Raw genomic sequence first — 16,747 nt, forward strand, 5'->3', positions numbered from 1 at the left:
CCCCGCTCAGCACTGGCCAAGGCGCCAGTCCCAGCGTGATTTCCATGAAAGCTCCACCGGAAGAGCCTAGGGCACTCTGAACCCAGAGACAACATTCTACGTGTTTGGAAAACCCGTTTCCAAGGGTCCAGCTACTGGCCCAAGCAGGCGACAATGAAAAGTCACCCTGCTGAGGTGTCACAGTCTGTGTGTTCGCAGAGTAGCGGTAGGTAAACCCTGCAAGTAACCGACTCAAAAGTTCACTCGCCTTCCGGGCAGCTCAGCAGGGAAACGGCGCCCTGCGAGGTAAGGGACTACATATCCCAGGATGCAACCCATAGGGGTTATCCAAACAGCCAATGATCACCAAGGGCGTGACCAACCCCTACTAATGACAGGCTCCTCCAGTGTGTGAGGGGTGGGGTGGCTCCTTGAAACGGCTCACCTGGGGCCCAAGCAGTTGTTTGGTGGGCTAGAGTGGGTTCTCGAATGGACCAGGCTCCCACCCCATATCCGCACCAACCCAGGCAAAGTGCTAGCCGGGTGCAGCACCTACACTCACGTTTACACTAAGTGGATGCTACTCTGCAACTTAGGGTTGGGTATTTATTCATAACAATTAGCAGCCCATACACAACGCCTCTAGAGCAGAGGCTGTAAGTCCAAGAGATCCTGCGGCTGGCTGTCCGCAGCGCCGCTGGGCCCTGCACTCACTGCTCAGAAGTTCGTCTAGGCAGGCACTGCAGGGTAGGGCTATCTGCGGCTATCTGCGTACAGGCTGGCTGCAGGACAGCAGGCAAAGCTCTTCTACCCGGAATGACCGAAGTGCTCGGCTGTCCCTTCCCACCCGGCACCTCCACAATTCAGACACCAGGATGAAAGCAGGCGGGGGCCAGGTGCTCAAGGGAGCATCAGGACGTGTGAGAGGGGTGACAGGGCTTGAGAGAAAAACAGGAGGTTGGGAAGAGTCTGGCTAAAAGAAACTGCAGCCCCTGACTCAGCACACTGAGGAGGCAGGGTCCCTAGCTGCAGCCCTTCCCTGAACAGGGCGGACGCCCAAGAGCGCACCTTTTCAGCACGGAAGCTACCCCAGGGTACAGGAAACTCCACTGGAAGGCTAACTCCTGCCCAGGCCTGGGGCCAAGTAGGTGAAGAAAGGCTCCCTGGGCCACGGCCCAGTGCAAAGCAAGGGGTCCCTGGTCATCACTGAGCGTGTGGCGGCAGGTGGTAGCCCTTCCCTGGTGGAGAGATTCCCCTTTAGGGGGAAGGATGGATGTGTCTCCCCAGTAGGAACAGGGTTAGGCCAGTTCCCAAGGCCACAGTTGGATGTTGTGTACCTGGGAGTCCTGAGGCTGCAGATCTGACATTCCGGAGAAGATGCACTCAGCTTGGTTAATCCCACCCTCTCCTGCATGCACCAGTAGCCCCACCCTTCTAGGCACATAGGGGCTGGGCTCATGGAGTCTGGAAAGGAAGTTGGGACCATTGCCCCTGGGGGAGTGGGGAGCTGGGGGGGGGCACAGCCCCTAGGGTTTATGGGTGTTTCAAAGTCCCCTGAGTTGCAGGTTCAGCTGATGTACACACGGTGGAAGTCGTGGGCACCAAAGGCCGCGTTGCACTTGGGGCACTTCCTCTGGCGGGCCTCATAGCGGCCCCGCACGCACTCGAAGCAGAAGACGTGGAAGCACTTGGTGAGCACCGCATCCTTCTTGCGGGTGTTACAGCAGGGGCAGGTCAACCGCGCCTGGAGCAAACAGAGGCATCAAGCTTGGAACGACACTGACAGGGCCCAGACTCTAAGCTAACAGCAGGGGCCCTGTGCTAAGCCCACTAAAGCCTGGACCACATAGTAGAATCTCCTCAAAAACAAGACAAGACCCAGGCAGCCAACTGAAAGTACAAAATTAAAAAAGCAAAAACACAAACAAAACTAGAAAGTACTAGAGTCTAGGTTGCCCTAAGGTCCACCTGAACTCCTCCTATTAGCTCTGTGGGCAAAATCTCCAACTGGTCTACCTCTCTCTTCTTACGCCAGCTAAGTCACTGCTAAACATGGTAGAATCATGAGAAAAATGCTACAGAGTTACTCCTGGTTTGAACCCAAGACCTCACTATGGACTTTCTCTTAGCCTGCACCTCCCACCTGCCATTAGGAGGCTCTCAGCCTCACTATCTTGGGTGAGCTCTGCACGGCATGGGTCTGGCCTATTTGGAGTCCCAGCCAGGCACCTCAACTTCCCCAAATCACTGTTTCTCAGTCTCTGAGGACTGCGCGCCATTAGCACTGGAAAGCCTCTAAGCCATCCGTGTCTGCCTTGTGGAGGCGTCCCCACTGAAGCCCAAAGCGGGGGCTATCTCATTGCTGACTCCGTGCCACCTCCTTCACTCAAGTGGCCCAGAGTTCAGGTGACCTGAGCACTCTTGTTCCACCCGAGTTCTCCAGGCCCTAGGAGCATCCCATAGGGCTTGGCTCCTCTTCCTCCCTCACCTGCCCCCTCCAGTCACCACTGTCTCCCAATCCTTAGGCGTCACTTCTGCCTGCCACTTAAATGCTGAGACTCCTAAGGGAAGAGGCGTGTCTCCCGCTCCCTCTCATGGCAAAGCTTCCAACTCTGTAGGAACTAAACACTTGCCCTCTAGCGCAGCCCTTGGACTCCCAAGAGGCTCCAGGCACCTTGTTGTCATCACCCCTGAGACGGTCCTCCACACCCTGTTCCTAAGGCACTGAAGAGGCTTGTCTACCTACGTCATCCATGCCGCACCAGAGCCTCCCAGGCGTCCTTTCTTCATTCCAGCCTTGTGACCTACTCCCGAGGCCCGCAGCCCCACCTGCTAAGCAGCGCCTTAGCAGACCTCTTGTCTCTGGTGCCCTGGGCTCAGCTACATCTTAGTTTCCGCCTTGGAGACTGCGATGCTCTAACACCCCCCTTTCTGCAGCTGCTTTTGGCCCCACATATGGACGTTCTCTCGAATGAAACTGTTGGTGGTAAAGCACGTGCGTAGCTTGTATAAGGCCCCAGGCTTAAACCTGAGCATCACATGCTCCTCCACCTCCCAAAACCTGACAAGAGAGATGGGCCAGTGGTTAAGAACACTGGCTGCAGGTCGGGCTTGGGGGCATATGCCTGGAATCCCAGCACTTGGGAGGCAGAGGCAGGTGGATCGCTGTGAGTTCCAGGCCAGCCTGGTGTACAAAGCGACAGCCAAGGCTACACAGAGAAAGTGTTTGAAAAGACAACCAACCAACCAACCTAGATCCTGAGTTCAATTCCCAGCAGCCACGTGGTGGCTCACCACCATCTATAAACGGATGTGATGCCCTCTTCTGGTACACAGGTGTACATGCAGGCAGAGCACTCATACATTTACAAATAAGTAAATAAAATACATGAGAAAACAAAGCCCACCTTGTCTCTCTGCCTGCTCAGAGGCCACCAAGCCTGCCCACATCCTCAGGGCCCGGCTGCTGTGCAGGCATCTCTCTCCTGCAACCACAATGGCTCCGCCTAGGGCTTTTCCCTTTGTGTAAACTCTCACGCCCACTTCTTCGAGCTTTGGGTCTGCCTTTAGGAAGCCTGCTGCTACACAACCCCTGCCATTCCCAGGGCTACGCTGGAGACTGCCCTTGGGTTCCTACCATGCTAGATTAACTGCAGGGTCAAGGTGTAACCTCTCCTGTGCTACCTGGCATACGTACGACAAATGCTTGGCAGTTGTTCCGTCTTCACAATTAGTGCTGTTGTCCTACCTTATTTTCAAGCCCCAGAGACAACCACCCCTCCCTCGGCAGCCCGTTGTCACGTCCCACCTTGTACTCCTTGATCTCCTCCTGCAGGATCTCGTCAGCATCGGCATAAACCTCCACCTTCCTCTGTTTCTCTAGTTTGCGCCGCAGCCGGGAAATGTCCTCCTAGAGCAGCAGAAGGCAGGCTAAGGAGCTGCGCGCCTCCTGCCCCGGTAGCCCGCCAGCCCTCCCCGGCACACACCTGAGCCCTCTTGAGGTTGAAGCTCTCCTTCTCTCGGGCAGCCCGGCTCTCGGCCAGGCAGGGCTGGATCTCTCGAAGCCGAGTCTGCACGTGCTCCAACTGCACCTTCAGGTCCTCAGCCAACTGGGCGGCCTCTACGGCCTGAGGTGGGCGGGGACAGGAAGGAGAGGATCATGTGCCCAAGCCCGGAACCACAGTCCACTAATGCTTTTTTCAAACGTCCTGGATGACGTGCACTGGAGCCGCCCTGCCGCGTGGCCCTCTACCTCACTCCTGCCTGCTTCCTCACTCCTGACAGTTCTCACTGCACGATGCTGCTCCCTCGGGTCTCTGAGCCTCTACCAGGCTCACCTTCTCTGTTGCTATCAACTCCTCCAACATACACGCTCTCCCCTGACACTCAGCTCAAAAAGCACATTCCCATCCCCAAGGCGCGCTCGTAGTATTTTACACTGCCCTAGTTTCCTTCATCAGATTGTATGAACCGGCGAGAGCGGCGTGGACTTGTTATTCCAGCTGTTGGGAAGCTGAGGCAGGAGGATCACTGAGAGCTCAAGGCCAGCTTGGAATAGATAGTGAGAACTTGTCTTAAAAAGAAAAAGGGGCTGGGCATGGTGGCGCACGCCTGTAATCCCAGGAGGCATTCAAGAGGAAGGAAGGAAGGAAGGAAGGAAGGAAGGAAGGGAGGGAGGAGTGGGCAGCAGCACTGTTACTCAGGGATTCCTGGCGAGGAGGCAGCTCACCCAGTGTTGGTCAGCATAAAGCCCAGCACGGAACAGGGACCTAACATACTGTTTACATGACTGAAGTCACCAGAAATGAATACTCCAATAGGTCTGAAACCAATGTTAATCCTCTATGTCTTTGTAAAAAGTTTTTTTTTTCAATAACGTATCTTATTTTGTGTGTACTGGTGCTTTGCCTGCATTGATGTCTATGCAAGGGCGCTGAATCCCCTGGAACTGGAGCTACAGACAGTTGTGAGCTGCTATGTGGGTGTTGGACTTGAACCCAGATCTTCTGGAAGAGAAGGCAGTGCTCGTAACTGCCGAGCCATCTCTCCAGCCCACCAGCTCTCTATCTCAACCCTCTCTCAGACATGGTCTCTAAATACTCCAAGCATTTCCCAGGGCTAGAATTGGGGTCATCAGGTTTAAAAGTACCCTTGACCAGCTGTAACAAATCATTCTGCTCGGGCTGCAGAGACACCACGGACTAAGAGGGATTGCTGTTTGTGCAGAGGTCCCGGGTTTGGTTTCCAGCACCCACATGGCAGCTCATGCCTGTCTCTAATTGCAGCTCTACAGATCCAACACTCTCTTCTGGTCTCTGTGGGCATCTGGACACAGATGCACACAGACGTACACAGATTAAAAACAAAACCCCCTGCCACAAACCAACCAACCAACCAACCCACCCTGGTCTGATTATTGTTGGCTGTAGGACAGGGCTGAAAGAGGCTGCGAGTTGACTTAGTGGCTAAAGTGCAGGTGGTGCGTGAGGATCTGAACTCGATTCCCAATCCTATCACCAGGTTAAAAACCAAGGTGTGGCAGTGTGTGTCTGAAATCCAGTGGAGACAGGCAGCGCCCAGGGATTCGCTCAGCAGCCAGCCTGCCTAGCTCAAGGGGAAAGCGTCAAGTGCAACGGGAGACCCTGTTCAAAACTGAGGCAGAGAAGCTACGAGAATGGCATCCTGGTGACAATCTGCACCATTCATCTTCACCCTCACTGTAAGGGGCTGGGGGGGGGGGGTCAAGAGAGTGCGCGCGCACACACGCGCGCACACACACACGCACGCATGTGCGCACACACCAATAAAAAGGGATCAAGCGTGCTCGTATTGAGTTTAAGGCCTGACATATGACACCTGTGAGCTATCTAGATGTACAGCCAATCACACGGCGCCACGCCCAGTCTCACCTTCCTCTTATTCAGCTCCAGGGCCTGACTGCGCAGTGTCAGCTCCTTCTCTACACCTCCAAGGCTGCCCTGCAGAGCACGTTCCTTCTCCTCAAGCTTCTGCACCGTCAACAGCTGGGCGTCCACCTGAGGATGGGAGGCCTCAGTACCACGGTGAGGCCTTTCTGGCCTCATCCACAAGCATCCCAGCGTAGCCGCCGTACCTGGGACTTAAGGCCGAGAACCTGCTCGCCCAGCTCGTCCTTCTCCTCCCGCAGCAGCTTGTGAATCTGGTTGGCCTTGATCCGCTCCGACATGAGCTTAAAGTTGGCGTCGTCCTTCTCCCGCAGCTGCTGCAGCAGCCGTCCGTTCTGCTCCTGCATGTCCTCAAAAGCCTGCCCTGTCACATCCATCTCCGACAGCAGGGCCTCCTCCTCCTACCCGTGGGGAGGAAGGATGGAAAGGGGAAGTGGCAGATGAACAAGACAGTCTGTGCTGAGACGGTTCAGCGGTTAGAAGTGCTGGCTGCTCTTCCACAGGGCCTGCGGTCACAAACTGGCTGACAACCATCTATAATGATTCTGGTGCCCTCTTCTGGCATGTAGGTATATGTGCAAATAGAGCACTCACATATACATTTAAAAAAAAAAAAAAGCACCACCACCAACAAAAACCCAAGCTGGTTGTAGGGGAATTCCAAGAAAAAGAGTACATACCCACACCATCAAAACGGCACATGCTGAAGGCACTTAACAGAAGGCTAAGGGACCCCCAGCATTCAGAAGCAAGGAGACCGCAGGACACTTCACCTGCTTGGTGGCACCCAATTTGCGCTGCAGATGCTCAATCTGCTCCTCAGCCTGCCGGATCCGCCGCAGGGCATCCTCATCTGCAATCTTCTTGCTTTCTCTCCGGTCTCTTTCTTCGAGTTCCCGGATGCGGCTCCGAAGCTCATCCACCTGCATCCACAGGAGGGAAGCCTCAGACCCTGGTCCCCACAGCCACGCCGCTACTAGTTTGCTCCGTAGTGAGAGAATAGAAAAAGAGGCAAACTTGCCGCCCCAAGGCTCTCAAGTCTCGGGGCAAGACTCTGCAAGCCCCGCCTGGCCTCACCTCGGCCTTGGCCTTCCGCTCAGCTGCCATGAGCTGCACTTTATCCCGCTGCTCCTTGGGTGCCGACTTGTACATGTCCAGCAGCAGCTTCATCTCCTTCTGGCTCTCCTGCGCCTTCCTAGGGAAGGGTACACAGGCAGGATTAGCAGGAAGTGCCGGAAGCTACCTGACAGGGCTGGAGACAGCAACAGGGCCTCACTTGAGCTCGGCTCGGAGACCCTTGAGCAGTTCTGATTCCTTCCTCTTGGCTTCCTCCACCTTGGCCTTTTCTCGATCAGCCCTCGGGAGAGCTGAAGCTACAGGTGGGGGTCCCAGGCTGGGCCCTTCCCGTTCCCGAAGTTCACGCTTGGGTCTGGCCTCAGGCTCTCGACCCCGGGAGGGCAAGCCCTGGGTCCCAGGGGTGAGGGCCTGGGCATCATCTTCCGAGGAGACCAGCTCCTCTTTCTTTACTGAGGAAGAGGCAGAGGTGGCTCCAGCCACTAAAGCCATCTCCTTCTTGCTGTCAGGGGTACCTCCAGGACCTGGCCCGCCATCTTCTTTCCCTGGGGCTAGGGCATTGAGGCCAGAGTCGTCTGGGTGGCTCAGGTTGGGGATGCATTGGGAAGTGCCGCTGGCCTGGGCCCGGAGCTGGAAAGACAGAGAAAAGTAGGAATGAGGCCAGCCAGTGCTCACGAAGGTCTGGTGAAGGCTTCCCCAGGAAGCTCCCTCTCCTCACTTTGCCAATCTCAGCCTGTACTTCTCGAAGTTTCCGCTTATATCGCTGGGCATCTCCTTTTAGCTGGTGATTGTGGTTCTGGAGGCTGCTAATCAGGTGGCGCATCTCACGGTTGATAGGCCCTAGGGAAAGGTCGGGAAGTAATCACGTTGAACTGTCTGCTTCCAGCTCTCCAACTCCATGGAAGAGAAAGAAGCTGAGCCAGGGAAAAACTCACTTTGTATAGAAGGGGGGAACAGGCATCAGAGAGGCTGGAGAGATGGCTCAGTGGGCAAGAGCAGCGTCTACTCCTGCAGAGGACTGAGCATCAGTTCCCAGCACCTACATGGCAGCTCACAACTGTAACTCCGATTCCAAATGATCTGGCACCATCGTCTGCGCTCTGGGAGCACCAGGCACACATGCATCAGGTGCACAGACATACATGCAAGCCAGCAAAATACTTACACACATAAATATTAATCTTTTAATTTTTAATATTTACTTTATGTATGGACAGACATTTTACTTACATATATGTCTATGCACCATGTGTGCCCTCAGAGCCAGAAGAGGGCATTGGGTCACTGGGAATTATAAGCGCAGGGACTCAGACCTGGGTCCTCTGGAGGAGCAGTCAGTGTTCTTAACCACTGAGCCATCTCTCCAGCCTGTGGGGGAGGGGGAATGAGGAGAGGGACAGAGGTACGGGAGGGGCGGGTAGTGACAGGGCTTCTCAGTGTAGCCTTGCTTGTCCTGGACTTGCTTTGTAGACCAAGCTGGCCTCAAATTCATAGAGTTTGCTAGGTTCCTGGCTTCATTTTTTTTTTTTTTTTTTTTTGGTTTTTCGAGACAGGGTTTCTCTGTATAAGGGCTCTGGCTGTCCTGGAAGTCCCTCTGTAGTCCAGGCTGGCCTTGAACTCATGGAGATCCATCTGCCTCTGCGCCTCCCAAGAGCTGGGATTAAAGACATGCACCACCACCCGGCCCCTGGCTTCATTTTTATAAGAATCTTTTTCACCGTCTCACGTTTTACCTTTTCTTTTATGCTCTATCACCCTCTACTAGACTCATTCCACAATAGCAGATTCTTTGCTTTGTTTGCTGGCAAATCTCCAAAACGTAGAACTGAGTGTGGCTCCCAGGAGTACTCAATACATCTTTGTGAAATCAATCTTTCAGAAAGAAGCCAGAATTGCTCCCCGTCTGCCTGTCAGCTACTCATCTCACACACTCACTGTGAGCGAGAAGGGAGTGTGGTGCCTCATCTCCTGGGGGACTGAGGCTCTGAGAAAAGCAAAGGGCTTCAACGGATGGTGTCTACAGAAGTGGCCGTCAGGGTCCAGCACCCTTCTAAGGTCTACCTCTACCCGGTCCCACGACGTACCAGCTTGCTCGTTGGCGGCGAGGTTCTGTTCAAACTCAATGCGCAGCATCTCATACTCCTTGCGCACCTGGGCCAGGGTGTCTTCCAACTGGATCACTTCTGTGCGCAGCTTCTTCTGCAGCCCCAGCTCATCACTCTGTGGGTGGAGGGGTCACAGACACACAACCTATGAAAACGCTACCCGCATACTAATCAAAAGATGTACTTTTTGCTTATAAAGAAATAAAGCTGCCAGGTGGTGGCGCACACCTTTAATACCAGCAGTTGGGAGGCTGAGGCAGGCGGGTTTCTGAGTTCAAGACCACCCTGGTGTACAGAGTGAGTTCCAGGATAGCCAGGGCTGCCTACAGAAATCCTGCCTCAAAAAGAAAAAGAAGACGACAGGAGGAGGAGAAAGTAGAAGAAAAGGAAATAAAGCCAGCACTGGTTACTTAATCACATTTTTCTCCAGAAAAAAAGGACTTCTGTAAGTGAGTGTAGAACAGAGAAACACCATGCATGATGGTGTGTGACTTTAATCCCAGCCCTCGGGAAGCTCTGGTGGCTGGGGATGTCCTGCACTGAAGGCCAGCCTCGTCTCTACAGTGAGTCCCAAGGCCACGCAAGGATATGTACTGACACCCTGATAACGAGATGGCTCAGCAGTTAAGAGCACTGATTGCTCTCCCAAGGGACCTGCCTTTGGCTTCCTACGATCAAGTAGAGGCTCAAAACTATCTGTAACTCCAGTTTCAGGGGATCTAATGCCCTTTTCTGACCTCAGAGGGCACGAGGCACTTACGTGGTACAAAAATATACAGACAAACACTCATACACATGAAAACTTTAAATGATACATACATATATATCATGCTTTTTGTTTAAAAAATTTTTTTATTAATTTATTCAGATTACATCTCAATTGTTATCCCTTCACTTATATCCTCCCGTTCCTCCCTCCCTCCCCTAGGTCTGTGACAGAAGGGGACATCCTTCCCCACCATATGGTCACAGCCTATCAGGTCTCATCTTGGTAGCCTGCTTATCCTTTCTCTGAGTGCCACTAGGCCTCCCAACCAAGGGGAAGTGGTCAAATATGGGGCACCAGAGTTCATGTCAGAGTGAGGCCCTGGTTTTTTTGTTTTGTTTTTTTAAGATAAAAACTGATTATATGTATGCAATCCTTTTTCCAAGTCCTAAAATATTTAGCAACTAATCTTTTTTTTTTTTTTAAAGAAATCTAGAGTCACGCTCTGCCAAAACAAAAAACAACCAAAAAAAAACCCCACCTCAATCTCTTTTAATATCAACATGATTAAAAACTAACAGGAATGCCAAGGACAATACAGGCTGTAAACTTTAAACCCCTACCAAGATCTAGCCAATGGACAGGACATTCTCCACAGTTGAGTGGAGAGTGGGGTATGACTTTCACACGTATTCTGGTGCCTCATATTTGACCACGTCCCCTGGATGGGGAGACCTGGTGGCACTCAGAGGAAGGATAGCAGGCTACCAAGAAGAGACTTGATACCTTATGAGCATATACAGGGGGAGGAAGTCCCCCTCAGTCACAGTCATAGGGGAGGGGAGCAAGGGGAAAATGGAAGGAGGGAGGAATGGGAGGATACAAGGGATGGGATAACAACTGAGACATAATATGAATAAATTAATTTAAAAAAAACTAACAGGAATAAACTGAAATTTATGTCCATCACCACACAGAGTTGCTGTTTTGCTACCTGGAAAATGTGCAGTAGAAACCTGAGTCGACCAGTTGTGGTAGCGTAGGCCTTTAACCCAGCACTCAAGGAGGCAGAGGCAGGCGGGTTTCTGTGAGTTCCAGGCCAGCCTGGTCTACAAAGTGAGTCCAGGACAGCCAAGGCTACACAGAGAACCCCTGTCTCAAGGGAAAACAAAACAAAACAAAACCAAAACAAGTGGATCCTGGAGGCTTTCCTTGTATTTCACCGCTTCTCTTAGGAGAAAATGTGAAACCTGACCAGAGACAAGTAAGTAAAATAGCATTACCAGAAAGAGACTGAGTCCTTAACCCTGACTGCTGGAGGGAGGGTCCCTGACTGTGTTTAGAACCAGCCCTTTCTAAGTGTGAGGTCTCAGGTCCATTTAGTACCACAAGCAGAAAACAAAGTTTCTAGGATACTCTGACTATTTGTGTGTGTGAGACAGTCATTTTTTTTTTTTATTTTGGACATAGGGTTTCTCTGTGTAGCCTTGGCTGTCCTGGACTCGCTTTGTAGACCAGGCTGGCCTTGAACTCATAGAGATCCACCTGCCTCTGCCTCCCAAGTGCTAAGAATACAGGTGTGCCTTGTGTGCCACCATGCCCAGCTTTTTTTTCTTTGCCTCTTGAGACAGGGTTTCTCTGTGTAGCCCTGGCTGTCCTGGGTGGAACTAACTCTGTAGACCAGGCTGGCCCCGAACTCTGAGGTCCGCCGGCCTCTGCTTCCCAGTGCTCTCTCTTAATGGGCCTGCACTGCACTGTGTTACTTCACATTATTGAGGAAAACAGTAACTCTTTGGTAGCGGTGGTTCGAGTCCCGTCTCAGCTCATGTTCCCGTGCTTTCACTGTTCTCTTAGCCCAGGTCTCACAAAACACTTATGATGGTTGTAATGGGACTTAAAAAAATATACTGTAGCCTGGCATGGTGGAGCACACGTAATCCCAGCATTCAGGGAGGCAGAAGCAGGCGGATCCAGTGTGAGTTCAAGGGTAGTGTAGTCTACAAAGCAAATTCCAGGACAGCCAGGCTACACAGAGAAGCCCTGTCTCAAAACACACACAGACACAGACACAGACACAGACGTTAATGATTAAAACTGGAAGAAAAACCCCCAGTCTCACCTCTGGCCAAGGAACAATCTATGGCCATGGGGCTCTCAGCAGGTACACAAGACCGCTTGGAACAATCAAGAATGTCTCAGCTCTAAAGGTCTAGTTCCCGCCCCCAGCGCCGCCCCATTTCCGCAGCATACCTCCATGTGCTCAATGTGCCTCAGGTGGGAATTCTTGGAGGCCAGCAGCAGCCCCCGCGCCTCATCCAGCTGGGTCTTCACTTGCAAAGACTCATTGTAGAGCAGTGAAAACTGGGCCTGAAGCATTCGGTATTCCCCCGTTTCACGGACTACTTCCTCAGGGAGGCTCCGCAGGGCCACCTGGGGGTGAAGAGGTCCAAAAGGGTCACGCGGGCCCCAGGATTTGGGGTCCGTCTAGACCCTTCCGTCTCAGCACAGCTCACCTTGAGACGTTCGTTGGTCCGAACAGCCCCCTGGAGCTCAGCCTGCAGCTTCTCGAGGTCTGCCATTCGGCTGTTGGCCAAGTCCTGATTTTCTTCCAGCTCTGCATTCAACATCTCAAACTAAGGAGTGGAAGGGGCTGTGGTAGGCGAGACCAGGACGGGCGGTATTTTCCCCGCGGAGCACTGACATATAAAGCCCGAGCCAAGGTTTTCCTAAGGGTCTTAGGGGATGGGGGAATTGGTCTTGCATGGGAATAGCTAAGCCGGTGCTAATTATGCTAATTACCAACTATATACTATTTATTACTTGTATGTTCCCCCATATAGACCCTAACTTCCGCAGAAGCCTTATTGCTCCCTCATAAGCAACAGAAGTGGAGCTTATTAAGGAAAGGTCTGATTTGAAGCTGGGTGTGGTGGTCCAAAGCCCATAGTCTCAGCGCTTAGGAGGCAAAAGGAGGAGGGTCAGTCACCCTCAGCTCCCTGAGCCTAAGGCCAGCCCGACCACATCACTGCAAGGCCCTGCTTCCAGTACAAAGAAACAAAACTTCAACCACAGCTGGAGTACAGCACTAAAGCGGACAGAGATGCCCACGGACAGGACAGTGCCCGTTCAAGTATAGGTGTGGGCGTCTCACGAGAGTCAGTCCAGCTCTGCCTGCCTTTGTCCTCTTCAGTCTGCCTAGCTCCTAGACTTATGTTCTGGAATTATTTAACAAACAAATATGTGAATGAATGAAAGAAAAATGTGTAGCAACGCCAGGAAACAGACTCGGATACAGATGTTTGCCCTTAGGAAAAGTCAAAAGGCGAGACTGAAGGGGTAGGGGCTGGGGGGGTTGTCGGGCTTACCTTCTGCATGCTAAGTGTGATCTGGCCTCCCTGAAAGCCCGAGGAGCTCCCAGACACATAGTAGCCAGAGTTGAGCTGCAATGAAATCAGACACATGAGACCTGAAGGGCACCTGGGAAGCGAGGGTGCCGAGTGCGCGACTCAGTCCCACCTGCTCCCTCACCTGCTCCAAGGCCTCTGCCAGGTGCTTGTTGAGTTTCTGTTCTCTCTTGCGCAGCTTCTCAATGTCCCACTGTAGGTCCTCCACCGTCGTCTCCATCTCCAGGACTTTGGTCTCTGTTGACGTCACTTTATCTTGAAGCTCAGAGTACTGGGTGCAGTGAAAAGTGGATTGGTTTCCTGGGATCGTCAACTGGCAAACCCAACCCTGCCGGTTCTAAATGCACCCGACAGCCCCTGGCTCCCACCTCCAGTGAGATGCGGTGGTGCTTCTCTTGCAGCTGAGTGGCCAAGTCCTGCAGCCGACGGTTCTCTCTGCCTAGCTCCCGTGTGCGCGCCCGTGCCATCTCCCCAGGGGCCTCACTGTCCCCTGGGAATGCAGAGCCCAGGTGAGAGTCAAACCCTGGATAACCAAGCAAGCATTGACTGACCCGGGAGCTTCCGTGCTGAGGGTGATTGATACACCGGCTGTCTCACCAGCCGCTTATGACAAACCCAGGAGATGAAGCGAGGCTCAGAGAGGCCGAGGGGGCTGGCACTAAGGAGGAGGGTTAAGCATGGGAGAAAGCAGCTCGTTGTCATAGAGAGCCTGGGCACTTGCCTCTCAGTGGACACATGGGACAAGGGCTACCTCTGAGGTAGAGCGCTGGAGGGGCTGTAACTTTAACAGCACCGGCAGCTCTTCCAGGCAGCTCTCTGGGGTGTCCCACCCGCTTCAGGGATCAGAGCCGAAATCCTCACACGGATGGAACTTAGCTGCTCCAACAAGAGCAAGGCTGGCATTGGCTGGGAACTCTGGCCTCAGGGAGTTACTGCGAGCAGGGTATGGGGCCCTCAAGGATGACGGTAAGGACCAACTTCCCGAGGGTAGGGCCCAGAGAACTAACCCCGGCTGTACACTCGCTGACAGAGCTCTTCCACCTGTCGCCGCAGGCGGTCCGAGGCCTCGACCACCCGCGACACAGCAGCCTTGGAGAATTCCATCCGACCCTGCAGCTGCAGCTCTACTTCTTCACTGCTGCTGGCACCCAGCGCCACCACGAAAGCCAAGGCTGGCTCACTCAGAGGGGCTTGAAACTGCATTGGCAGGGGTTCTGGAAGGGACAGATAACCCCCATAGGCAGAGAGGCAGGAGTGACCGTCAGCCTGTACCGAGGTCCAGAATAAACCCCCTGACACTCGATGGCTGCTGGGCGGTGGTGGCGCACGCACACTATGAATCCCAGTGCTCCCTGAGTTCGAGGCCAGCCTGGTCTACAAAGAGAGTTGTGGAACAGCCAGGGCTACATAGACCCTGTCTTGAGAAGACAAAAATAAATAAGTAAGTAAATCAATAGAGATCTATCCACCTCTACTTTCAGAAAGCTGGGACAATGAAAACCCAGTTAGGTTTCAGAATTTTGTTTTTAGCCATTAAAAAAATTTTTTTTTTTAAAAGAAAGAAGCCATGGCTGGCCTTGAACAATAGAAGACAGCCACCAGCTTCTGCCTCCTTCCGGGATTAAAGGTATGTGTCACCATTCCAGGCATGATGTCAAAATCTGAATGGCTTTGGGTGGGCTGGGCTTGTCATCAGCCCACATCAAAGTCACCTCCTTTTCAAGGCCTTTCTCAGACCATAGGATGCCCAGGGCCCTGGTCCTACCTCTCAGATCTGCTGTCCCTGGATCTGTTCGGGGGATCACATCACGGGCTAGGCCTTGCTGGCACCCAGGTGCCTCTGTCCCTAAAGACAGCTCCCTCTGGCGCTCATAGCTTTGGAGAAGGGCTTCTACGGTTTCATCCAGCTGAAAGACGAAAGCAGCAGAGGTTATGGCTGCCCCAGGGCAATGTTCTAGCAGGGCAATGTTCAGGCATCCACCTGGGCCCAGTAGCGGTTGACAATGAGCAGGGTGGCGTCGTCGGTGGCCTGCCTCTTCTCCAGCTTCTCAATCTTCTCCCGGAGCTCGTCCTCACAGGCCTGCCGCTGCTCCAGCCGCTCGGCCAGTTTTTTGTTCTTGAACTGCAGTACCTTGGAATCCATCTCCTCCTACCACAGGGGAAGAAGAGACCGAGGAGTGTCAGGCAGCATCCTGAACCACTGCAGACACAGGGGAGTACAAGAATTAGATTAAAAGGGTGTGTGTGTGTGTGTGTGTGTGTGTGTGTGTGTGTGTGTGTAGGGCCGGAGAGATGGCTCAGTGGTTAAGAGCACCACCTGCTCTTCCAGAGGCCCTGAGTTCAATTCCCAGCAACACAGGGGAGTACAAGAATTAGATTAAAAGGGCAGTGTGTGTGTGTGAGACTGAGGAGTGTCAGGCAGCATCCTGAACCACTGCAGACACAGGGGAGTACAAGAATTAGATTAAAAGGGCGGTGTGTGTGTGTGTGTGAGAGAATTAGATTAAAAGGGCGGGGTGTGTGTGTGTGTGTGTGTGTGTGTGTGTGTGTGTGTACGGCTGGAGAGATGGCTCAGAGGTTAAGAGCACCACCTGCTCTTCCAGAGGCCCTGAGTTCAATTTCCAGCAACCATATGGTGGCTCACAACCATCTATAACGTGATCTGATGCCCTCTTCTGCAGATAAAGCACTCAAATACAATAAATAAATAAATCTTTTTTTAAAAAGGGGGGCAGTGGACAGATATACCAAGGCTAGCTACCAGTGAGATTTAAAGACTCAACCACGAGAAAATATCCTGGTCATGAGAACTTTACATTTTGTTTCTGCCCCTACCTTTTTCTAACTCTGAAGTTTTTGAAAAAAAAAAAAAATCACACGACTTATGGGAACATATGTGCGTCTGGGCGGAAGGCAAGCACACAAAGTTGTGCTCTAATAACACTCGTGCCATGGCACGCCCATCCTCACCACCCGCTCTGCGTATATTACACATGTGTGCACACAAGATTCTGAGTGCGTTGGAAGCTCAAACATGACTTTCGCAAAAGCCCACCAACCGTGGAAGAGATGCCCCCAAGACGAATGGGCTCGATTAGGGTGGTCGTGGTCTTCTCCTCGCGGTTTAGCTTCTTCTCTGGGGGTCCTGAGCCCCCGTCGCCGGCGGCGCGCTTGTTGCTGAGGCCAGACATCGCGGCGGGGGCGGAGGGGCAGCTCAGTGCTCTCCCGGGGCCGTGAGGAGGGCGGAGGCCGCACTTCCGTCACCTGCAGAAAACAGACGACAGAGCTGTGGTCGCGTCCGGAGCCCCGAGCGTCCGGCTGGACACATCTGCCCGACCCCGCCCCCGCCGGCCTAGGGTCCCGCACCCACGGTAGGGTCAGCCGAGCGCCACCATTTTGGACTTCACCGGACGTCACCGACCGCCAGACGCACAGCGCAGGCGTCAAAGCAGCCCCGGATGTGGCGAAACTTATTTCCTGTTTCTATTGGTGGGTCTTGGTTCCGCCTCTCCAGTCTTTTAGTTTTTTTCCGCGATCGATTGTATTTCTCTCCAT

General features: G+C 53.1%; 1 protein-coding gene across 2 annotated transcripts; it reads right to left on the reverse strand.

Annotated features, from left to right (window-relative positions):
* Positions 1–571: 571 nt before the first annotated feature.
* RNF40 (ring finger protein 40) lies at positions 572–16,701 on the reverse strand. Of its 2 annotated transcripts, none has more exons than XM_084772761.1 (20): positions 16,563–16,701; positions 16,252–16,456; positions 15,174–15,341; positions 14,958–15,099; positions 14,200–14,406; positions 13,561–13,682; positions 13,317–13,463; positions 13,154–13,228; positions 12,302–12,421; positions 12,039–12,218; positions 9,062–9,197; positions 7,696–7,817; positions 7,180–7,607; positions 6,981–7,098; positions 6,677–6,826; positions 6,092–6,304; positions 5,889–6,014; positions 3,966–4,106; positions 3,788–3,889; positions 572–1,723 (listed from the first exon to the last, which is right to left on the reverse strand). In XM_084772761.1, exons 2-20 carry the CDS (start codon positions 16,381–16,383, stop codon positions 1,547–1,549), a joined length of 3,006 nt encoding a protein of 1,001 aa, XP_084628887.1. In that variant the 5' UTR covers positions 16,384–16,456; positions 16,563–16,701; the 3' UTR covers positions 572–1,546. The 2 variants fall into 2 exon arrangements, with proteins under 2 accessions (XP_084628887.1, XP_084628888.1); XM_084772762.1 differs by having other exon boundaries at positions 16,559–16,616.
* Between the last annotated feature and the right edge of the window lie 46 nt (positions 16,702–16,747).

Source organism: Acomys minous, assembly GCF_964271855.1.
Source record: "Acomys minous genome assembly, chromosome: 2".
In the NCBI taxonomy this organism is placed as follows: domain Eukaryota; kingdom Metazoa; phylum Chordata; class Mammalia; order Rodentia; family Muridae; genus Acomys; species Acomys minous.

Excerpts from the sequence above, each read along its gene's own strand:
- RNF40 (XM_084772761.1), bottom strand. The coding sequence starts at position 16,383 with ATGTCTGGCCTCAGCAACAAGCGCGCCGCCGGCGACGGGGGCTCAGGA. Across the intron at positions 9,198-12,038 it reads GGCACATTGAGCACATGGAG|AGTGATGAGCTGGGGCTGCA; the intron begins GTATGCTGCGGA and ends CTCCACCCACAG. Across the intron at positions 3,890-3,965 it reads TCAACCTCAAGAGGGCTCAG|GAGGACATTTCCCGGCTGCG; the intron begins GTGTGTGCCGGG and ends CTGCTGCTCTAG.